The 25000-nt window shown below is 33.8% G+C and overlaps 5 protein-coding genes across 10 annotated transcripts; 2 read left to right on the plus strand and 3 right to left on the minus strand.

The window, feature by feature from the left end:
* Window positions 1–143: 143 nt before the first annotated feature.
* LOC123273676 (stress-associated endoplasmic reticulum protein 2) lies at window positions 144–1005 on the minus strand (the record flags this gene model as incomplete). The annotated part of the gene is given in 2 exon segments (XM_044741135.1): window positions 144–216; window positions 616–1005. Coding segments are annotated over 2 exon segments (157 nt in total), but the record flags the coding sequence as incomplete, so codon positions are not given.
* A 367-nt stretch (window positions 1006–1372) lies between these two features.
* LOC123273674 (GPI ethanolamine phosphate transferase 1) lies at window positions 1373–5774 on the plus strand. The gene is made up of 8 exons (XM_044741132.1): window positions 1373–1938; window positions 2018–2238; window positions 2900–3119; window positions 3206–3491; window positions 3863–4328; window positions 4413–4749; window positions 4826–5225; window positions 5334–5774. Exons 1-8 carry the CDS (start codon window positions 1709–1711, stop codon window positions 5739–5741), a joined length of 2568 nt encoding a protein of 855 aa, XP_044597067.1. The 5' UTR covers window positions 1373–1708; the 3' UTR covers window positions 5742–5774.
* On the minus strand, window positions 5296–9251 carry LOC123273675 (splicing factor 3B subunit 2-like). The gene is made up of 4 exons (XM_044741133.1): window positions 9094–9251; window positions 6928–9019; window positions 5842–5951; window positions 5296–5720 (listed from the first exon to the last, which is right to left on the minus strand). The coding sequence occupies exons 2-3, from the start codon at window positions 8989–8991 to the stop codon at window positions 5880–5882; spliced, it is 2136 nt and encodes a 711-aa protein (XP_044597068.1). The 5' UTR covers window positions 8992–9019; window positions 9094–9251; the 3' UTR covers window positions 5296–5720; window positions 5842–5879.
* Window positions 9252–11190: 1939 nt separating this feature from the next.
* Window positions 11191–23956, minus strand: LOC123273677 (metastasis-associated protein MTA3). Of its 6 annotated transcripts, XM_044741136.1 has the most exons (14): window positions 23312–23952; window positions 22161–22591; window positions 20333–20400; window positions 19995–20088; window positions 16383–16568; window positions 14960–15211; window positions 14537–14808; window positions 13848–14450; window positions 13548–13752; window positions 12627–13025; window positions 12193–12342; window positions 12088–12117; window positions 11687–11948; window positions 11191–11572 (listed from the first exon to the last, which is right to left on the minus strand). In XM_044741136.1, exons 2-14 carry the CDS (start codon window positions 22279–22281, stop codon window positions 11431–11433), a joined length of 2784 nt encoding a protein of 927 aa, XP_044597071.1. In that variant the 5' UTR covers window positions 22282–22591; window positions 23312–23952; the 3' UTR covers window positions 11191–11430. The 6 variants fall into 6 exon arrangements, with proteins under 6 accessions (XP_044597071.1, XP_044597075.1, XP_044597073.1 ...); XM_044741140.1 differs by lacking the exon at window positions 12627–13025 and having other exon boundaries at window positions 22161–23956; XM_044741138.1 differs by lacking the exon at window positions 16383–16568 and having other exon boundaries at window positions 22161–23951.
* Window positions 23957–24149: 193 nt separating this feature from the next.
* Window positions 24150–24907, plus strand: LOC123273678 (optic atrophy 3 protein homolog; the record flags this gene model as incomplete). The annotated part of the gene is given in 2 exon segments (XM_044741142.1): window positions 24150–24467; window positions 24719–24907. A coding segment is annotated over 1 exon segment (142 nt), but the record flags the coding sequence as incomplete, so codon positions are not given.
* Between the last annotated feature and the right edge of the window lie 93 nt (window positions 24908–25000).

A 25000-nucleotide genomic window follows, 5' to 3' on the forward strand; every position in this document is an offset into this window, starting at 1 on the left:
CCAATTAAATTTATCTAAGTCTTCTTTGTCCTATAATATTTGGAGTACACGTAAAAAAATAAATATTTTATTTATGCACAAATACTTTGTGAAAATAGTTAATTTTAAATGACCCATTTTATTTATATTTAAATAAAAATTACCTGATCCACAGACAACAAAGATGAAAAGAGCAAGTAGCCAAGGTCCCACTGGTGATCCTTCTTCTTGTGGTTTCTGCCAAATGAAAATATATAAATGAATACATACTCCAATAATTTATCAATATAAAATTATTTACTGAAAATTGACTCGATATAAAAAAAAAATTAACTAACTAATTTTAAAAGCTACGAAAATTAATAATTATAATAAATAAATATTGTTACTAAAACATCAAAAAGCTCAAACGTTTTTTAACGTTTTAACCTAACTTTTAAAAAATCAAAATGAATGAAAAAAAAATTATAAATAACAAAAAATATATATATAAAGCATGTGTACATAATAAATAACAATAAATAATTATAAAAAGTCAAAAAAGTAAATTTTGAAAAGAGCACATGACAACCAGCTGTTGAGTATGATACTATAAAAACTAGACTTCCTTATTACACATTAAAAATAGTTACTCACCGATGATTTAGGAACATTACCACGCAAAGTAATGTTCTTGGTTGCTTTTTCATTAGCAATGCGCATTCTTTGTTTAGGTGCCATTATAATTTTAATAAAATAAATTAGCGTTTAATATTAATAAATAGATTGATAAATTAAACACTCGCGTGTCGTATGGTCAATAGAACCAATTGAATATGTACACCCGTATCTACGGCAACTGATTGTTCCTTACTCTTTACCCACTTATCGGCTTTTACAAATTCTTATATTAATTTTTGTCGTTGTGTTATTTTTTATCGAGATGTGGTGGTGTCACAAATATAACAGTACGCTGCTGTAGTGACGTTTCTCTACATACGTCTAAATCTGCGCAAACGTAAGCGCAATCGCGTTGACACGTGAAAATGTTTACGTCGGCCAACTTATTCCACGTTTAACACTACGATAGTCAATTAAAATTATTTTCTATTATTATTACAATTATTTTAATTATTAATATTATTTTTAATTGTTATCATTATTTAAAAATGTCAAACATTGTGTCTAAATATTTCTTTAAATTTTAGTACAAAAAAAATTTTTTTGTGTTATTATTGTTAATTTATTTATTTTATTAATTAATTATGTAATAAATAAATAATTAAAATAATTTTTTATCATAATTTTAAAAAAATTAATAAATATAATTCATTTTTTAATAATTAAAAAAGTAAGAATTTTAAAAAGTGTACAACGTTAGTCAAAATAACCTTACTTAGTTATTTTCAAACGATTTTTTTCAAAAATGATGACTAATTATCATTGAAATAAGTTTTTTATCAATTAATAATATCAGTAATGTTGATATTACGGTTATTTAAGCTCCAAAGTTATGAAAATAAAAAAATAATTACGATGGGAGAGTCATCTTGAAAGAGTTCAGTAGACTAAATTAATTTTTTATAGATGTAAACAAAATTCCGAGTATCGAAAAAAAATTTTATAATTTTAGTATTAGAGTATTTATATAAAAGTATTTAAAAAAAATAAAAAAATATAACCAAAGCTTTAAGTAGTCAATTTATAAGTAATCAACGAATTAGCAGAGTACAAGTTCTAAACTAAAAAAATGACAGGCCACAAACAATCTACAGAAGGGTATTTATTCGGAATATGTGGCCTAATAGTGCATTTAGTAATTTTATGGGGTGTATTGGATGCCAATTTTTATTCGCCAGTATTAAATGACTTGCCAGTAGTTGAACCTCTCTCAGGAGCACCAGCCAAACGTTTGTTTTTATTTGTCGCCGATGGAATGCGGTACAGAACATTCAGCTCGGAGCCGGCACCTTTTCTCAAGTATTGAACGTCTTGTATTTATTTTTATTTTTATTTTTATTGAAAAATTATAAATTTTTAATTATTTGTGTTTTTTTAGGAACATCATTAAGACACAAGGAACATGGGGTGTGTCTCACACAAGAATGCCGACAGAATCACGACCTGGGAATGTTGCGATAGCTGCTGGCCTTTATGAAGATCCAAGTGCTTTATTCAAAGGGTGGAAGGAAAATCCAGTTGATTTTGATTCGGTTTTCAATCAGAGCTCTATGGCATGGGCTTGGGGAAGTCCTGATATTGTTCCAATGTTTGTCAAAGGTATTTTACTAATTTTTTATAATCAAAAAATCTGAAAAATTTTGACATTAATTGAAAACTTGATATGATACTGAAATTAACAGATGAAACTAAAATTACCTGACAGCGAAAAATTTTCAATTTTTTTTATTAATTGAATTTGCAATAAAAAAATATTTTTTAAAAATTGCACATATGATTTTTCAAATTTTTTACACGTGGAATTTTTTATTTTAATTTTTTTGTAATAATTTTATTAATAAAAAAAATTCTGAAAATTGTCAGCTGTCTGCTAATTTTATTTTCATAATTAACAGACGTTTGATCATTTTTGGAATTTTTATAACCAATTAATTATTATAAAAAACATATTTTAAAAAATTCGCACCAATAATTTTTTAAAATTTCTACATGTGAATTTTTTTTTCGCTAAATTTTTTTCATTGTAATTTAATTGTTATAAAAATCTAAAAAATTGTAAGATGTCTCTTAAATTCAGTGTCATAAATTGATTGATTATTTTCCGAAAAGAAATACTAAAATAACTTTGATATAAAATATTTCAATTAAAAAAAAATTAATTTTTTTTTTAATTATTTAAAATACTTGTCAAAATTTTTGAAATTTTTAAATTAAATAAAAATTAATTATTCTAATTTTATAAAATTATTTCTAAATAAAGGTAGTCATTTAAACGTGCGTGGTGACAGCTATCCAGCAGAATGGCAGGACTTTGACAAAGCTTCCAATTCTCCGATAACTCTAGACTCATGGGTTTTCAAAAAGTATTTTGAATGGCTGGATAGAGATGCAATAAAGATAAAAAGTAGAAAAGGAATTCTTCTATTTTTCCATTTACTTGGTTGCGATACCGCAGGTCACGCCAGCAAACCCCATTCAAAGTACGTACAGCTGTAATTATTTATTACCAATTAGCTAGATGTATTTAATTTTTATCATCACAGACTATGTTGTGCTTTGGATTCAGAGAGTATAAAGAGAGCTTGAAATTCGTCGACCAGAAAATTAAAGAAGTGGTGAAAAGTGTCGACAAATTTTTTGGAGACGGTCGCACTGCTTACATATTCACTGCTGACCATGGAATGACAGACTGGGGTTCGCATGGTAGTGGCTCCGATGACGAAACTGAGACACCTTTTATCGCTTGGGGTGCTGGGGTTAGTCATCTGTCAGGTCGTCGTGATATAGAGCAAGCAGACATTGCACCTCTTGTTGCATCGCTCCTCGGAATTTCTATTCCTGTCAATAGCGAAGTATGACCTACCATTTTACCATTAAAATTAACCCTCGGACAGAACTTAAGAGTACACACGGGGTCAAATTGACCCTACTTGACTTTTGAAGAATTATATCTCAGAAATTATGCATTTTATCGGAATTCGCGTAATTACATTTTTGGTAGGCAAAACAATGCTCTTTTGAATATACTCATTATTATTCTGAATTAAATAGTTTTTAATAGTTTTTAATGTTGAAAAAATTAATTAAAAACGAACCTATTTTTAAGAAATATTTTAGAATAAAAATAATTCTGGGGTCAAAATGACCCCCAGTGTACTCCGAGGGTTAATTACTATGAAAATAAATTTTTAATTATTGATTTTTTATTATTGATTAATAACAGGGAGTCTTACCAAGATTATACTTGCAATCTGGTAATCAGGAATACGGAGCACATGCTCTATTGAACAATATAAAACAATTATTGAACCAAGTAAAAGGAAATCGTTTGGCTGTGAGTGGCGAAAGTTCTTCATATTCAAACTGGCGAGAACGTGAATTAGAAAAAATGATAGATAAAGTTGAAAAATTGTTACATGACAATAAAGTAGTCGAAGCTATAAGAGTAGCGGAAGAAACTGTTGAAAAATGTAAAAGTTATTTATATTACTATCGACAGTACCAAAAAAATCAATTAATTGTTTATTTAACATTGATGTGGCTTGGATGGATTGTTTTGTTGGTACTAAAAATAACTGGGACTCCACGAAGTCACTTAAACAATACTTACAAAGTCAAAAGTGCATATCATACAGTACTTAATTTATCATTTTTTATCGCTTTAGTAACATTGATTACTGAACACTTTTGTAAATATCAAATTTTTTATTTTTTTTTTAAATTACAATAATATAATAGTATAAAAATTACTAATTAATTTCTTTGAAATTTAGTTTCAGGTAGAAAAGACTCTAGAGTTATATATTACGGCATAGCAGCGCTTATATTTGTCTGGCTTGGATTTTGTGCCCCGTTGGTGTTAGTTCCAGTATATCATGTCAAAAAAAATGAACCAATAAGAATAATAATCGGCGGTACAGTTCTATTGTTATTAACCATGTCTGCTGGTTTATTTAACAAATTATTCTTTAGCTTGGCAATGGTAATAACGGCTATAATGCAGAAGTTGACAATTAAAAAGCCTGATAAACTATTAATCTTGACGGCTTTAGCGCTTGCTATTTATCCGGCATTGCCTATTGTGAAACCAGATCCTCAGACTGGAATAGTGTATGTAAAAATAATTATTTTAAATCGCTTGATTATTTTTTAATCAACAAATTCAATGACCGATTTAATATTACAGACTGATAAGCGTGGCTGTAGCAGCGGTGGCTTTGGTGATACACAATTTACCATCCCATATATTGATAATTGAGTTGTTACGCCTAGCTCTGACGACCTTAATATTGACTGGTGATATAGACGGTAGAACAGGATTGTCGTGGATTATTTTAGCTTCTAGTCCAATCAGTATATTTCTGCACCCCGCAGATGATGTAAAAAAGAGATTAACTGGGGTAACTTACGGCCTATTTTGCCCATTAGTATTACTCTCAGCTTCTTACGAGCCTCAAGTTTATTTACTGCTTGCTATTCATTTAATGACACTGCTAGACAACGACAATAATGATGAGGAATTGAAATCAACTGGGAATTGCAGAAGATCATTGAGCCCATCTGATCTCGTTACAGCTGCGTACTTCGTATCCTTTTTTAAAGACTCACTTAATTTAATTTAAATTTTTCAATCAATCAAGAATTTTTTCTTCTTTAAAGTTAGAAAAATATTAATCCTTAATTTTATCTATCAGATGCTGTACATACTTCTGTCATTTTTCGGAACAGGAAACATGGCGAGCATAAGTTCATTCGACCCGATGTGGACCAAGCATTTTATCACACTCTTTTCACCTTTCACGATGTCAGCATTGATTTTATTAAAACTAGCGATTCCATTGATTCTAGTCGGGTGTGCGAGCCGCGTGCTGGCGTCATCTTCAATATTCTTGGCCGTTTTGCTGCTGGGTGACTGCCTGTCATTGCCGCTGATATTTACCGTAACGCCTCAAGGCAGCTGGCTAGACATCGGCACTGCAATAAGCCGTTACGCTATCGCAGTAACACTTCCATGTCTCTTTTTAGTTCTGTACCATCTCTCGAGTCCGCTAATGACTGTTGACTTCTCATCACGAAAAACGCTGAAAAAACATCTAGTTTAATTTTTTACATTAATAAATCCCCTAAAAATTTTATTTTTTATTGTTTTTTTTTTTTTTTAATTTTATTTTTTTTTTCTAATCCAATAATAGAACTTATTACACGATAAATAATTGTCGACAAACACATATAAGTCTGAATTAAAATTTGAATTCCTTGTATTTTTTGGATGATTTCGTCTCAGATTGTCCTTGCTGGCGCTTCCGTTTGCTCTGTAACAAAAATAACCAATAAAATTAATGATATAGCTCAAAACAGCCCAAAAAATATTATCTATATTATTAAGAGAATAAGCAAAATTTTGTGGTCGGTGTATTTATATGATAAAATGGGTTTTTATGGTTAAGTTTGGTATCGTTGGAAAAGTCTTGACCTGGAGTTGTGCCTTTTCATGGTTTCATATCATTCTCACCAATAGTCAATTTATGATGATAAGTATTTAGACTGCATTCGAAAATGCTTTATCTCTAAATACATAATTAAGAAATAACCTTGTATCTCGTGAACTATTGATATTTTTAAAGATATAAGCTCATCCCTGTGTTACACTCATCAAGACCTTTCATTTAAGTACCCACATCAATTTTTCATATATTTATATATATTATATATATGTATATATGAAAAATATATCAAAATGCATGTGGGTACTCAAATGAAAGCTCTTGATAAGTGTAACATCGGGATAAGCTTATATCTTTAAAAACATCAATAATTAAGAAATTACAGTGCAATTTAACATAATTAAGAAATGACTTTGCATTTTCTGAATTATTGACATTTTTAAAGATATAAGCTCACCTCGACATTACACTCATTGAGACCTTTCATTTGAGTACCCACATCAAATTTTCATATATTTATATATATTATATATATGTATATATATATATATATATATATATATATATATATATATATATATATATATATATATATATGTATATATTGTATATATGAAAAATATATCAAAATGCATGTGGGTACTCAAATGAAATCTCTTGATGAGTGTAACATTGGATGAGCTTATATTTTTAAAAACGTCAATAGTTAAAAGAGTACAGTGCAATTGAACAAAAGTAATTATTTAATAAAGCAAAATTTTACTTATTTATAGTTCATAAGTCACGGCAGTCACATAGTAACTGCAAGTTTGCTAGTAAAAATAAAAATAATAAATAAAATTACCTTTTGTCGTTGGACATGATCTTGCAACATGTCAGACAAATCTTCGCGCCGTAAATGAGCCTGCCTGGAGCGCATAGTTTCTTCATACCTCGAAGCCATGGCTTCTGAGTCGAGATCAAGCTCACTAGGATCAAGAGCCACTTCGACAGTACCATCTTTCTCGACCCTCGACTCAGAAGCCGAGCCACTCATGCCTCGTCGAGCCGCAGCGATGACAGACGGCGGGGCTTGCCCACCGGCTCCAGTCATATCATACACATGAGTACTGCCCATCATGCTAGCACCCAATCCTTCAGTGCGCCTTTCTTGGAGCACCGTGTACAGTGCCGGAGTATCACCACCCTCCATTTCACTCTCAATTTTCTTCTTTCTCAATTCAATAGTTTCTGGAGTTTCAAGACCCGCTGGGATAGAAGCAATACCACTTGGAGTGATAAGTCCCTCGGCTCCAGGAGTAATCAGACCACTGCCATCACCATCGACGTCTTTGCCATCAGCATCACCTTCTCCGTCCTCGCCATCTTCATCCTCGTCTTCTTCACCAGAAGATTCAGACTCCGGCTCTCCCCACATTCCACGATCGACTTCTTCGTCCATAATGTCACCACCAAGAGGTCTGGCGACACCGAAAACGTCTCCGTAGAGTGGTCTACCAGTCTCATCAACCGGAGGTTTACCCCATCCACCAGCGTGGTACCCAAAGGCACATCCTTCTGGGATAGGTGCGTTTAATCCTGGAATTTTCAAGTTTGGATAACTTGGCGGTGGTCCGTATCGTTGCATAGCGATCAACCATGGTGGAGGAACTTTATGGCAATTAGGACCTACCGGCATACCTAAAGCAGTCCTCAATTCATCAGACAGCTCACCAGGTTTCTTTTCTTTCAGCCTAGTCTCAAACTCTTTGCCTTCGTAATACAAATCCCCGTGGATAGTCATACGCGGCTTTGTTTGCCACTTGAAAAAAGCATCATGAAGCTTTTGATAATCAATATCAATTTTACCCAACTTAGGCCGAGCTCTTTCCCGCATTTTGGCCTTGAGAGTACGCCCGTCATCACGCTCTTGAAGACTTGCTCGCATTTCAGTAATACCAGTCCGTTTGATAAAGTCTGGAAGATCAAACGGAGGCTTTTCAATACCTCTTTTTCCCTGCAAGTACTTTCTCTTGAAGCACCAATGACGTGGAACAGGTACAGTGTTTCTGTGTGCTTTAAGTTGGACTAAAAGCTTAGGATCGCGAGCTGTTACGTCGTGCATCTCAACGACGTCCGGTCTACCAACAAGTTGTTTGAGTTCTGCGACACTGAGACGCGTCAGGCGTTTGAGCTTTCGCTTTGACAACTTAGGAGCTCCATTTTCGCCAACGGCTGGATTCTGCTGCTGCGGACCTCCTTCTTCGTCAAAGTCGTCGAGCATTGGCACTTTACTGGGTACCATCATCACTGGCGGAGGGTACTGGCCTATAGCTTCACCTTTATCTTTATCGCCAGTTGAGTCCGGCTCAACAATTCGGAACATTTCAAACACTCTAGCAAACTGCCGGTACATTGGCTCCAATTCTGTTATTGTTGGAATTTCCTGGACATACTCGACTTCTGGAGCATCTGAATCTGCAGCTGAATTCTCGGCATTCTTTGTTTTCTCTAAACTAGTAATCTTAGTAGTTTCAGAATGCTTCTTCTTCTTCTTTTTCCTTTTCTTCTTCGCTGTTTTGTTATTACTGGACTTATTATTACTATCGACCTTTTCGACTACAGCTGTATCGTTTTCCGTGACGAAATCTATTAGTGGTTCTTCGCGGGTGATCAACTCACGCGGTGGAGACGTACCTGGTACGGAAATATCGTTAGGATCGGCTCCAAGTTCCTTAGCGCGTTCATTTTTGAAAGCCAGCGCTTGCTCGAGGGCTGGTGGCAGTTTTACTATTTCATTGTTTTCTTGTTCTTCTACAGATTCTGGCGGTGGTGGAGGTGGTGGTGCTACTTGGTTTTGTTGCATGTCCAAGGGTACTGGTACTTTCAAACTCAGCAAGCTTGGCAGTGGATTTGCCGGATCACTCATAGTGATAAATTTTTAATACACTTTAAATCTACAATGAAAAAATATTACTTATAAATCTAAAAACTTCAATTATTTATTATATTATCAATTCAAAAGACTTACCAATAATTGTGTAATTAACAATTTACTGAAATGTCATAATCAAGTAATTGAATATGTTTTTTTTTATAAAAGCAACTCAAACGCTATCATCAACGTTCATACTCGCTATGAGGTTATAATTTCATTGGAAACACCCTTAAGCCGAAGAATTTATCAGAACGTTATTGTAACTGCACACAATAATAATAATGGTATGAATTTGAGTTTCAGCGCCTCTAACGGCTATAAATGGCAAATACAAATTTTTTAATCCTAGAATTTTACAATAAATTTTTGTCAGTCGTAAACTTTTGTAATGAAAATTAATTTAGTAGATTTTTGATAATTTTGTAACAAATAAATTATGGCAAAAAAAATTAACATGTAGAAATTTAAAAACATTAAAAGTGCAATTTTTTGAAGCAAATTTGTTTGTTAAATAAAACTAAAAAATATTCAAATGACTCCTAATTTTAATGTCATACTTTTGTAAATATTATTGAAAATTAAAGTTAAAAAATAATGAAAATTAAAAATGATTTTTAAATAACTACAATTAAAAAAAAAAAGTCATTAAAAAATTTTTATCAAACTGTAATTATTAAACTTTTTCTTGATAAAATACATTAAATAAAAAAAATATTCATGCATAGGTAGAGTGAAATAAAGGTGGTCACAAAAAAATTAAAACTATTTAAAATTTACATCCTCGTCGCTATTTATATAATAATAATCATAATCATAATAATAAAAATAATAATAATAATTTATAATAAAGTTTACACAATTGGATAGGAATTAACTACAAATTCAAAGAGGGATGAATGAAATACATTCAGAGCGATGCGTATGTTTATTTATTATGGTTACGACGGAAGTCACCAAAATTGAAAATTTAATAAAAATATTCACAAAATGAGCATTCCTCAATATTTCTCTCGCTTTCGTTCTCTCTTCTTTCACTCAATCGTTCCTTCTGCACAGTGATGAATTTCTTTCACTTTGATTGTTGACTTATTCAAATTTTTTTCTTTTATTTTAATTCTATTTATTCATTTACTTATATACTAGTTATTTAATTATAATTAACTTTATCTCTCATGTAATTTTAATAAACCATGCATCCATATCATTCACTCGCATTCATTCATTAATTAATTAAATATGACTGCAAGAGCCACAAAATTGCGTACACGCCAGTGCTATTTGTTTTATTATTTCTTCAATTACAAGTCCATCGAATCAGTAAGAAAAAAATCGTGCTGTTATGTACTCATCAAAGACACGGTTTCACTTAAACTCGGCTATAGTATAATTATTTATGCGTGTATTTTTTTGTTACCGTGTCGTTAATTTGTTGTGTACATAATTGTTACTGAATTAAAAGTTTTTTTGTCCTTTCCATTTTCATTTTTTTTTCTATTTTTCCATATTTTTCCTGTTTACTTATATATCAATTGTTTGCTTTTTTAAATATGTACATTTAACTAATATTAATTATAATAATAATTCATAATAATATTAATAATAATAATAATAATAATAATAATAATAATTATGATTAATAACAACAATAATTAATAATTAATACCGATAAAAAATCATGATTTTCATGGTGAATGACTCGATTTGTTATTCATATGTAACTTTAACATTATTAATTGATTTAATTTCAATTGTCATAATATCGCAATTTCTTGCTTTATTTTAAACTCACCTTAACACGATTAAACGTGATGTGCAATACCAGTGCAACGTACAATTATAATTACAGTAGACAAAATTATCATATTTGAGACATTTCGACAGTTCATTACTATTATTATACTTTATTTTATTTTTAAATCTTCATTCATTATCAATTGCTTTTTTTTTTGTTTTCATTTATAATTGAAAATTCTACATTACCTCGCAGTTATTACGATTTCATTTTAATTATTCTCTCTTAACCACAATAGTTTGTTTGTTTGTTTGTTTTCTTTATTTATAAAATATTCACTTGAAAAAATCCCCGTCGAACCACGACACACACACTCACACAAAAGTAGATTCATCCCACAGCCCACGACGATTATCGCGAATATCACTCTCAAATTAGTTTATTTTTTTTTTAAATAATTTTTATCTTTGAGATTCTTATCGGCAACAATCACCGGCTATTTATTTCTCAAGAATTACATTTATTTCAACTTTAATTTAAAACTTATGACCTGATCCTAATTATCATCGACTGACTGATACATGGATAGCCCGCTTGTAAAAAAAAGTTTATAGTATATTTATAATATTTATATTTATATATATATATATATAGTATTTATATATATTATATTTCCCTTGTTTGTTTTTTTATTTTATTCAGTCAAGTATAACGACCATACGTGAATCGTCATTGCGCGTCGTAGGCGCCCTTTGGGGATAAACTGGAACTGACAATTTACGCCATGGTTTGCGTGCAGCTCTTCGTAGCTCCACTGAAGACAAGGATCTCCTCTGTCTTCTGTAATTTATCAACAAAAAAAAAATAAAAAAACGAAGAATAATTTTAATAACATGAATTTATTCAAAGATATTATTTCATAATTTATTGCAAAGGAAAATGTGAGTTTCTTACTTAGTAAGATCAGTTGCCCGGAAATAAACATCATCGGGAGCGTCTGACCATGTCATAACTTGTTTACGTGCATTACTCCTAGATATTGCGACTCCGTGAGGAAATGTATGCGGATGCATAGCTCTTCCATTGAGCGGCGGTGCCAAAGGAACGATTGTCTGAGGTGTATGCTCCAGTACATGTTTAGGATGTAACTGCTGCGAGTGGTGGGCACGTTTCGCTGGTGGTGGAGCACCTGGTAGCCCTGCATTCAGGGCAATACCTATAAAACCAATTAAAAAAAAATATTTAATCAGTGTATCACATCATTATCAAGTAATCTTTTAATTTACAATAATAATGAACGAAAAAAAAAATAATAAATAAACTCGGAATTAAAAAGGCTTCATCTAAGATTTTACCTTCATCCCAATCGACATCCGAGTAGAAGCCAACAAACAGAGATCAAATTCAATATGGAAATACGTAACTGTGATTTTAATAGACATAATTGTGACGATACTTACCATCTGACCCGTTTATTTCTTCAAATGCTGGCCTGCTACGTTTCAATATAGTCTGTTGTGGCTGGATTGGTGGCTGTGGTTGAGGTGGCGTGGGCGGTAGTCTGTCAACTTCTGGTTTATTTGGGACTCTTTCGTACAAAAGGCTACCATCTGAACAAAATAAATTTTAAATACCATTAATTATTTAATTTTAGTCATCAATAACATCAAGCTGACTACATTAATAGAGAAAATGATACATTTCTACGGAAATTAAATTATTTAAATATTTTCGAGTCAAGTTCAATGAAGTTCGTCAATTTAAAAAGCTAAGTAATATTAACTGGGCATTAAATATACGATTATCAAGATCCTCCATCAATAGCGCTGATGCTTTGTCTATCTATCTTTTGCAGTTAAACAAAAGATATAAGGAATAACTAACTAGTACCCACCAGGTGCTTTAGGTGGTCTTGGAAACGAAACACGGTCAGGTTGTTTACGCTGTGCGGGTGAGGTGAGAATAAGCCAATCCCAATCGCCGGGTTGTCGGGGTACGGGATGATCTCCCAGTCTCGTGGCAATGTCAGTGACACGCGGACGTGGCCGTGGTCTCACAGCGCGTGCCAACAGTTTCAATTCAGCGGCACTCTTTGTGGCAAGTTGCGGTGATGCACAGAGGTGTCGCAACGGCGCCGCATTTACTGGTTGATGTGGAGCACGCGCAGCGTGACGGGTGCGCAATTGCGCGGCGCAAAGTCTTCGGGCTGCACGCGCTAATGCCGATGTACGCAGGTAAAACGCCGAGCGTGTCTTCATGACAGGTCGTGGTGATCCGCTACCACCGCCGATACCTAGGGTACCGATTTATTAAGTATTTTTTTTTTCAGTTAGCTAGTAAGATTTTTATCTAACTAGCAGGTTTGATAAAAACCTAATCTAACTAGGTTTGATAAAAACCCTAACACTAACAATTATTACATTAACAATTTAAAATATAAGCGTTTATTATTGATAAGCGTTATTGGCATCAGCTGCTTCAATCAAAGAGACTAAGGGCCAAAAACACCTACAATATTATAGAAAAATTTGTATGGCTATTTTTAAGTTTTCATTTGCAGTCTGTAATATGTAATAGGGTAGAAGTACCGTTCGTGGCCACTTTATTTTCAAATTATTGTATAAATATTTCTATAAGCGCAAGACTTTATGAATTCAATTTGTATAAATGTACTAATTCATGAATTCTATAAAAATTCTACTTGAATAGTTAAATTTTTTACAAATTAACTAAAATATCAAGTTGCCAAAACTAGTAATTTTACCCTATTAAAATATGTAATTCTTTAGGAAATAAACTTTAAAAAAAAAAATACCTATGGCACCGCTACCACGTAAGTCCACTCCGTGAGCACTGGCGTAATGACGGCTTAGGTGGGCTTTAAGTTTAAATTCTTTGCCACAGGATGGGATACTACATCGGTGAGGTCGGTGAGCGCCACTCATCCCTTTACTTTCTTCGTCCGAGCCGGCGTTACTCCGTTTTCTGTCCGAATCAGAGTCATCGATACGCGATGGAACCTGAATAAATAATAAAAATTTATATAATTCTCGATTAAACTTTTTCAAGAGTTCTTATGATGTTAAAATGATAAACATAAAAAAATAAAGTGTACCTTTAATCCACCGTATTTTTTCCAATATGACCAACAGGACTGACATAATCGGCACTGCATGTGCGATGGTCCCCAGGCGTACCACTGTGAACTTTGAGTGCTTTGACAGCTTTCACAAGGTTTACCACCGACTCCCATCATCAAAATCCCACTGTTGTCACCGGTGATGTTACCATTACTACTTCCATTGAGAACACTAACACCTTTTCCATTACTATTATTGCTATTACTCAAAGGTAAAATAGTCGTCCCCGTAGGCGTACTGGCCGGTGTTTTATTGTAGTTTGGTATATAAACTTGTTTAAGTTTACTTTCAGCCTCAACAGCTTTGACTCTCTTTTGCTGGACATAGCGATCTGTCGTTTTCCACATATAGTAATATTCAATAACATTTTTAAGTGTTTTCCACGGTAGAAAATCTTGGCGTATATCCGAAAAGTCTTTTCCATATTTGTCAAGCGCTTCTTCAAATAAATTTGCTTCAGATGCGCTCCATTCTTCCATTTCGTCTCTACACAAGACGGGCCCTGTGCTGGGCACTAATGACGACATTGCTTTTGCGATATCGTAGTTGTGTCGATGTAGTGTATCCATCGCGTGGAACTGTTTAACAAACGCAATTATGCATTTCATGTCTAGTCATTTTAATAATAATAATAATAATAATAATAAAAGTTTATTATACTTACAAGGGTAATGTCTCGAGAGGCAGCAGCCGCAGACATGTGTAACGACGGTTGTTTTACAGAGGAAGAGCAATCAAGTGCTCGGGCAAAGGTTCCCACAGATCTACTGACCACAAGAAATTGATCGATTTGACGATCCGTCAACGAGTGTCGAGGCGTCCACACAAGCGTCTCTAAATCTTGCAGTCTACGTGGATCTGCTTCTTTTTCAGCAGACGTTAAAACAGTCGGTACGATTGAATCAGCCTGATATCTACTCCCGACTCTTATTTCACCTAAAAAAAACCATCAATTAATCAATTGACACCCTCTTACATCCCATCAATCGTAATGACATTGTTTTTTTTTTTTGGTATTGTTTTTTTTTTTTTTTTATATGAGGTAGAGTGTAGAGGGGAAGTAGGTGTAAAAATAATGAATAAGCACCTTTATCGGCGAGTAAGGTACGCTGAGCTGGGTCAAATACTAAACAGTAGAAGAATGAATCCTCTTTGTTGAGATAGCTCAGCAGGGACTCAGTCTCGTTGAGTAGTGTCACGCAGCACTTCCCTCTGATGTGGGTGGCGGGCATCGTTTCGACTTGCCGCGATAGAAACAGCTCCCGGTGTTTCATTTGGTGACGTTGCTTTGAACTTAATTCGGCAACGCCGCCTGCACTGGCAACGCCTTCCTCCATCCCTGTATTTAACAATAAACAATATATATTATTTTTATGTATTACCACATTCGTATCTACAGATTTACTTATTTTCAATTATCTTTATACGATACTTTTTTTTACATTTTATTCTAATTAATACAGTACGTGCACTACAGACATGCGTGATATCGATTTTTGATTACAGTAGTGCTGAAATATATTACATTACTTCTATAATAAATAAATAAATAAATAAATATTTAAATAATTTTCATTAATTTCTAAACATAATACGCTAATAAAAATAATATACAACAGTAGCTAATTTAAATCGTCATTGCTGTATAATTACATGCGCCACAGTGAGACGAATATATTTTTTTTTATTTTAAGGTTTTTAACGAAACTAATTAACGAAATGCATTATTAAAAAATAAATAATAAAGTAACGAACGTTACGAAAGTATACGAGCAAAAATAATATTTAATTAACTACCAAAATAGTACCAGTAATTTGTGGATGGAAAAAACAAATATATTTAATAAAAGACACCTCAGATTACTAAAGAATCATCTTTTAGCGCAGTTAGATAAAAAAAAAATGATTGAATGAATGATTAGATGAATTGTGAAAAAAAAAAAAAAAACTACAATGTCAGAGCATAAATAAATGTATTGAATCAAATTAAATAAAAAATGATCCAGTGCAAGTCTAAAGCCAGCATACGGTAGTTTTTGAATGAAATGGAGCAGAAAAAATGTACGGTCTTTAGGCAAGCCTTCTGGCCGTGATCTTTAAGACAGACGTTCGAGCTAAAAAACCGCAATATTATTGTTTCTTTGGCCTTACAGTGAAAGTAAATCAAAACTAATGATAGTCACCAAGATTACAAAGATCTTTAAAAATCTTACTGCTGTGTTCAGTAGCCTTCTATCATCATTGGTGTCTCTATTAATATCACAATATATAAATATAAATGAAGGCTATAAATAATTGCATCGAAATAACAGATAAACCAGCGGCTAAATCAAAACAAATAAATTTATCGACGAATCAGTGGTCAGTGATATATAATAATAAATATAATATGATGTATATACGTATTAATAAAATAAAACGAAGCGATAAAAAAATAATAATTCCTACGTATCAACAAGTACAAGAGCATCATCGCAAGTTCTGATCAATTGACGATCAGGATCACTCACCATGAGGCTCATGTGCCTCTGAAAGTGGCGCTTTAAGCCATCCACCTTTACCAGGACCTTTGTTCATCACTTTATGTCCGATTCCACTATCTTTACTAGTCATTTCCTTAGTTAGATCTGGATTCTCAAGTTTTTGACTCTGCGTGCTCGCAGGGGATTCAGACCTCTGCTGCTCCACGCTCGCCACTGTAATTTTTTTTTTCTTTTTTTAATTACAGAATAACAGACTGAAAAAATTCTCTACGGCATGTATTTTTTTTCTCTCAATAATTAATATTAAAATTCTAATTTTAACTACAATAAATAATAAAAAAAAAACACGTTTCATTTGATAATAATTCAAAAGCGCGATTTAAAAAAAATGTAATAAATAATTCATAGCAAATAAAATAAAATAAATAACAAATCGCGCGATGATTTCATAAATAAATAATTAAATTACTTTATTTTTGGATAAGATAATAGAACTATTATAACATATAAGGTGAATGACATACCAAAACCAGACGTCGGAGGTATGAATTATTTGAAAAGTTAAAAATTATAAATTATAATCATAATAATAAGTTAACCGGGGATTAATTCTGAAAATATCTCGAAAGACAATATTAGAGAAAAGCAATATGTATATGTATGGATAGATATATTTATACGATAATGGTAATAATAAAATAAATCGTATAATTCGGTGGGACTCCGAAAATAGTCCGAAATGGCGTCCGATTGCGAGAGCAGAGGAAAATAACGTCGCCAACGGCTTTGGACATCGAGACGCCGGTCGATTCTCCAAAACAATAGAGCCTCTCTCTACACCACCCTTTTCTTCTACCACCTATTACTTCTCTGCACCCCACGTATATAAATATACTCATACACATCCGTAGACATATATATATTTATATATACGCTATCTCTTTTTCTCATTCACGTTTGCTCTTACGTGCTACACACTCTACAAGCGTGCTCTCTTAAACTTGTTTTCCCTGGCATTCCAATCAACATCAAGTATCCTTTGCGCTACGGTGAAATTGATCACGGGCCCCTAAAGAGTGCGAAACTAATTTGTTACATGACTTTGGCTTTATACGTACACATATATAATTCCGGTTTGCAGAGCTGAGTTTCGTTTGATTTGATAGAAAAGTACCATGGATATATATATATATATCTATATAAAAATATATGAACGGCCAAGGGACGAAAGAGACCTTTACTCCAATTGCGAGAAAATATCGTGAGAGCCGAGCGAAACCGGGCAGCCAGCACAGAGCTCTGTTGGGTTGTTGGGGAGTACCAGCAGGAGGAGGAGGAGGAGGAGGAGGAAAAGGGAGATCGGATGGTCAGAGGCCAGATGAGGAAGAGGAAGAGGAAGAGGAGCAGGAGGATGAGGATGAGGTGATGGTGATAGAGAAAGAGAACAAGGATGAGGCAAAGCAAATGCTTAAAATGAAGATGGCTAGTGCGGGGACCCCTTGGAACTCCCTCCCGTTGGGTGGTCACCCTCTGAACCACCCTTCGGTACCTACCCGGACACATATATATGTATATGTATAAAATATATATGTATATCTATATATATGTATATATATAGTACAGTATATACAAATACAAATACACATACGTAGCCGTGCGAGTAGTCGTTCTGGCCGGTGGTATCGGGATCGGGAGCGTACACATGAAACGGTTCAGCCGCATTTGTGTCTTGGTGTACGGTCTCTCGCGCGTTCCTGCTCCAGCTCTAGCTCCACAAGTACGTGTACGTGGGACACACACGCGTGCAGCCCCTGCGTCAGTCATTCATTTAGTTGGGGAGGAATGAGAGGAAGAGCAAGAGGAGCAAGAGCAGGAGCAGGAGCTGGAGGTGGTGGGCTGCTGATGGTGAAGGTAGTCGTGGTGGTGGTAGAACTAGAGCCATCGGAGGTAGAGGCTGGAGAAGGACGAGGGGCCAGAAGAGAGCCTGCTCGCTCTACTGGAGAGAGAGAGAGAAAGCCAGAGGTGGTAGAGAGGAGCAGGAGAAAGGGTGGAAGGTTGGAAACTCGGTGGGTGGCGGTGGGTGAAGAGGGCGAGAAGGTGGACTGAAAAGGGAGACTGGGAGTTGGGTGTTGGGTGAGAGAGTGTACCACCCTCTTGGCCACCCCAAGCAGATCGATACAACCCCCTTTCCGCTTTCCACCCACATCCCACCCCCCTAACTTTACTTATTATACGATCCCACCCCCGAATCCTCGCGTCTCATTATCTTTCCCGTTGCAGCTAGAGAGAAAGAGGAAAGAGAGTGCTTTTATATTGCAGACTCATTTCTCCTTCTCAACTTTATATTTATTTATTTATTTTCATCTTTTTTATTTCACTATTTTTTAGTTTTTACTATTCTGCTCTGTGTGTGCGGATAGTTTCTTTTATTTGTTTTTGTTTTTAGTTTAGTTTTTTTTTTTTTTCATTCTTGTTATATATTCCTTATTGTAAACGAGTGTGTTACATTTATTTTATTTATTTATATCTAGTACTTTTAGTTGGTTATTTATTCAATGGAGAATTTAAACTTGAGCTAAAGACGCCCACGGTGTATATACACGCGCTTACGCGTGAAGAGTATCGCCAAGTCCCGGTGGTGGTTACACGCTGTGTAAGCACACACCGGTCACGTAACTGAGTGATACCTTTTTTTTTTCTTTGACTTTTTTTATTCTTTTGGGTATTACTATACGTTTTGTTTCATATATTATTTTCCTTTATTTTTTGTCCCCCCTCTCGTGACTGTTACTTTTCGGCAGTTGCCTCTACCACACCAGCGGTGAAGAAGCTAAGACTCTACTCGGGTTAACTTTTTTTCACTCGCTGTCGTTAGTACAGCTAGTCAGAACATACATCCCAGTTTTGGTACAAAAATAAATGTTAATAAATATATTTGTATACGTAGTACAGTAAACAAATAATATAATAAAATAAAAACTAACATTGTAAAAGTAAAATAACAAATAAAATAGTGTAACTGGTTTGTTATTTTTTTTTTTTTTTTTTGGTTTTTTTTTTTTTTTTTTTTTTTGGTTTTTATATGCGAGACACGAGACGCCACAGTTGAATTCAGAGGCGAGCTCAATTTCCGGGGTAAATATATTTAGGTATTTTTGTGCGCAAGACTGGCAGAATAGATAGATTTGTATGCACGTGTATCTTTCGATTGTGTGAGAATTTGTCGGCGCCATTTTGAGAACTTGAAATAGGTAATCAAAGAAAAAAAAAATTATCAATTCATACGACAAAAGATAATATAAATTAATCTAACGGTTGAGTAGTAAATCTTAGCAGTAAATTTCTAGTCTATTGAAACCAAAATTCTGTCGTAGTGACACTGTTGATTGTTAGACCGGATATAAAAGTCCGGTATTTGATTAATGATACACGTACTATCCGTACGTACACGTATGCGTATGTATAGTATCTTCAATAATAATAATATTGGTATAGAGTAGGAACTTGAGCTCAAGTTCCTATTTTACAATATTGACATCTTGACGAATAATTTTGGGTTTACTATGATAACGTCAGGAACAATATGTAGGTGCCACGTTGAGAGTACAACAACATAGTGTTAGATAAATGTTTACTCACACTGGTGCTTGTCTGCAAGCATAATCAAGGTCGAAGGTAAATCCCTCCGCCTGAAGAAGCACATCACTTTTGCTTCCACATTACCGCTGGCCGTCTAAAATTAATAATAAAAAATATTGTCTTATTAATTGTTTATCGATATCTAAATTATCTTGTAATAGTGAAAGTAGTATTATTATTGTTATTACTATTACTATCAATTATCAATAATTTTACTACGTTCCACTACAACGTCAATAATTTAATCTTTTTACTTTAATATTTACTTTATTCAATGAGTAATAATAAAAAAAAAAAAAAAAAAAAAAAAAAAAAAATGTTATTAAGCTTTTTCTCACCTTGTTCAATTCTTCTATCCTCCGTATTTGATAAGGAGACGTCGATGACGTTTCAAAGTACACATAGTCTGAAACAAAAAGAAGAGGATATAATTAATTTAAGCTTGTAATTAAAAGTTAATTAAATATTTAAAAAAAAACTAGTGCTCTCAGCATCGATTGTAGATAATATTTTTCGAAGACTCAGGTATCACCGAGATGACAAAAGTACGGAATATAGTATAGAGAGTAAGTAAGGAGACAAGGGCGAAAATGCGGGAATGAAAGTGAGACGAAGAATAAGAGAAATAACGTTAAGGGGAAACAGGTCTACAAGGGGAGAGAAGAAGGTTTTATGGGCATAGAAATTCTATCCTTGAATAGAAGCTCTCGCTAGTTCATTTTGTGAGCATGTCCCCGAGCAAATGCAAGAATGTGCAATGCTATGTACGTCCAATAGTCATACTTATATGTACATAATCTTCACCTCATTTTATATATTTATTTTTATTTTTACATATTATACAAATATATAATATGTAATATGCCTCTATATACATACTCGGAGAGAATATTTTAAAATAAATGAAAATTTTTACTAGCCGTTAATCTCAAGTACTATCGAGTATGTAATTAATAAAGCTTAAGAAAAAAGGCAAAGCCAATCGTCAGGTAAATGATAACAGAGTTAGCGATGTAATTACAATTATGACTGTGTCCAACTTTATGAGGAGCCGCGATAAGAGTTTGCAACACACTTGTAATTATTATTATAGTTTCAATATTATACGATTTATTATTATTATTTTTTTTGTCGATACTAGTCTTAAGACAGCAAGTAGTAATTCGGAATAAAAAAAATATAAAGACTCGGATGTTAGACAGTTTGATATCGAGTCATCTCGAGGTCTAAGGTTGATTGTAACGGAATTGGTAGTGACCTCACGGGTTCGAGATAAAACCCCAGAGAATTTAATGACCATAAAGTACAGCAGTGAATTGTTAAAAGATTTAGTTTCTGTATATCTTGGAGTTACATATTTGGTAAAGTGGGATTTGATTATTATAAATGTGTGGATGTATTGTAAGGATGTGTATTATGGTTATACGTGTGCTGGATGTAAAAATGAGAAAGTGGTAAAAGATAGTAGCCGTACTGTAGTGTGGTGTCGCCGATCGGTGGAATCCATGGGTATGGATATCGGTCGAAGAATTAGTATGACCTGCCGGGGTAAGAGAGGAACGCGGGAAGTTGTGTTGGCCCGATACTACCACGGGAGAGACGGGGGAGCGAGGTGACCTGGGAAAAACGAACAGTCGAGGGAGTAGGGGGGGAGGGGAACTTTTAAAGAGAGAAAGAGATGGAGATAGCTGTACAAGTTAGTGAGCGAGTGTGTATGAGTAAGTGAGCAAGTGAGTGAGTGAGTGAGTGAATAAGAGTGTGAGCAGACGTACGGGACGCCAAGAAGGGGGGACCGAGGGGGAAGATCCAGATGAGGAGAGGTAAGAGCTGGGGAACAGTCAGGGGGGAAAAATGGGGACAGGGGACGCCATCGTGATGCCATTTGCAAACATTAATTTCTCAGTGGCTAATTAAAATTGCCGAGTGGATACTCTAGTCATACAGACGACTGTCCATTGGTAATATGTTTCCTGATCTGTGTACGAGTTTATAATTCGCCGGTCCGTCCACGAGGACAACAATACTACAATCCGTTGCAGTTTCTCGGTTTCATAAGCTCAACTCTCAGTATAGTACTTTATTCGCAAATATAAAAAAGAGCTACAATAAATAAAAAAAAGTAAAATAATTAATTAAAATAAATAATAATTGAGTGGTGAACGTTACCTCCCACCCGATACATGTTGGCCGTCATGTTGCTGGCGTCCTGTGCGGCGGTAGCCGCGAGCCCGAAATTTGCGCTCTCGTGGTTCCCGTGGCTCTCGTGGTATTCCGCCGGCATTGGCATGGGGTATCAGCCCTTATACTTCTTCTTCTTCTTTCTCGTCTTCGTCGTCGTCTTTTTATCTTTTTTTTTAAACTACTGTTATTATAATTACCGCACTTTTTACACTCTTCAGCAACGGCATCAGCACCAACAGTAGTAGTAACAGCAACAGCAGCAGCAACTTTAACAACCAGTATTTGTTTAAAGTTTTCACGCGTCTTCTTCCCGGTGACACGTATCACCTCACGACCGCGGCACTCACAGTCAGAGGTACCGGCCACTTCTCCGACTCTCTTCAGGTTTAAAAAATAAAAAAAATAATAACACGAGGCTGCAAAAAAAAAAAAAAACAAAAACAGTTACAAATACTACTCCGTATTTATACTATGTATACAGTTTAGCGAGAAAAGGAACGCAGGTTATCCAGTAGAATAAAAAAAGAGAGAAAATAAGAAATAAACGTTTAATAAGAGTCAACACTTGACTGTGTCACACTCCATCGTGTTTGTTTGAGGCACATCGAGAGTACAGCCGTATGATATCAACCGCCAGCGTATTGTGTATTATGTATATCTTACAACACTAAATACTGTACTCCATTTATTGTAAATACTAATTGCCCACTACCCGTCGACGTTGTACTGTCGTCCGAGCACTTTTCCACACTAGTTAATTATATTTTATAAAATATATCAAATATTTAATTAAAATTTTTCAAAATATTTATCAAACTTAGTGACAAAGTAAATAAATAAATAAATAAATAATGAATTAAATAAACAAACAATAATGTTTATTTATTATTATTATTATTATTATTATTAACAACACAGTAGTCTTGCGACCCGCGCACAACCAAAATCACTTGGCTTTACTCCTCTGGGTTACTTTGCTACTACTACTAGTACTACTACAACTACAACTATAAAACTCGCCGCCTTTAACTACTCTCCTCTTTGTTATTAAACACACGCGTTTATTATTTATTGTTAAACTTACTATTTGTTATTATTAAAGAAACAGTAACCAAAAAAACTATGTATAAACTTACTGTTTAAAATTCACGTGTTTGCCGCGAGCATCGTTTTTAAAAGATATAACTCGTGGTACTTAATAATGTCCACGCGTAGTTTACAGTCGTGTGTTCTACGAGCGTCTGAGTAGTCTGAGTGCTTGCCTCCGACCTCGCTCAACGGAACACCGCCATTTTAATTTCGCACTACAGCGCCGCCGACATGAGAGAAGAGGGACCAAGGGACTGCGGCGGCACCAGCCAGCAACGACCGACAACGACGACGACGACCAAGATCACCAACCACGACTCGGTTGTCCAGTAGATTCTTTCAGGGCTACTTTATGCTTCTATTTATCCACCACTCTATAACTAATTATTGGTTATCAACCTCACGCCGTCTATATACGTTCTTCCGAAAAATTCTTGTACCGTCAAGCTACCCCAGGATGCCTGACGATAGTATATCTAAAAAATTCAAAATTTATTTTACAATTCACTTTCACTTTTTATTGAACTTTTTTCAAACGCTTTTTTCAATATAAATAATTATTTTTTTTTTAATTAATTAAAATAAAACTTTCAGGTATGTTGACTATTCGATGGAAAATAGTATCTAATTCGTTTTATATGTGTGATGGGATGCACACACGATACCCGGTCGCCTCACAAACGCACAAACTAAAACGGCGCACGCAATTGGTCAAGGATTATTTATTCAAAACTAGATAGAACACCGTCCCCGCCATTTTGTTATTGAGCTTACTTTTTTTCACGCAAGAGTGCGCAGGTGGGAATAAATATTTGAAAAAACAATTTTTTATTGTTAATTGTTTAACATTTGCTGACGGTAATTAACTTAAATAAATTACTGAATAGTTAATTTTTAGTTGAGAGGATTTAATTTTTTAATTATTATATTTTGTTAACTAATAAAAATAAAAATTGTGATTTCTAAGAAACAAAGTGGTGGTTTTCAATGAACGACGCTTTTAAAGTCATTGCAACTTGACGGATATTTTTTTTTTTAACAAAACTTTGATGTAAAACAATAATTAAATGATTTTTTTAATTAACTTTTTATTTGATCGGCCAAATTTATTTTTATACATATTTTGTTGACAAATTATTTATACCGAGAATAAATCGAGTAACTGATGACTCTACGGAGGTATCGTCATTAAACATTCCGAAGGTAAATAATAATTTACATTTAATATTGGTATTTATTACACAAAAGTATTAAAATATCTATTTTTTATAAAGTTAATTATAAAAAATATATTTCATTATTTTTGATGATTTATTTTTAGTGAATATCAGTAATGACATGACTTGTGTTGAATAATATGCAAATATAACCAATCAAGGACTGTCTTGCACAACCACGAACCTTGCAATATTTTTTGGTATGTTATTAAATTGTAATTTTTAATTTTTTTTCAGAGTATAATTTAATTACCGAAAAAACGAACGAGTGAGGGCGAGCAATCATGGCAGTAGGAGTTTTTCCAGCATTTAAATTAGGAGTTTTGTTTTTGAAACAAATAAGTAAACCAATAGCAAAACTTCTTGTTTCACAAGCTAAAAATCATCCAGTATTTAGGACATATTTTATTATTCCACCAGCTCAATGTAATTATTAAAATTAATATCCATGAAACATTTTTAAGAAAGCCAAATTTCTATTAAATAATTAATTTATTAAATTATTATTTGCAGTTTATC

Source organism: Cotesia glomerata, unplaced genomic scaffold (genome assembly GCF_020080835.1).
Source record: "Cotesia glomerata isolate CgM1 unplaced genomic scaffold, MPM_Cglom_v2.3 scaffold_117, whole genome shotgun sequence".
In the NCBI taxonomy this organism is placed as follows: domain Eukaryota; kingdom Metazoa; phylum Arthropoda; class Insecta; order Hymenoptera; family Braconidae; genus Cotesia; species Cotesia glomerata.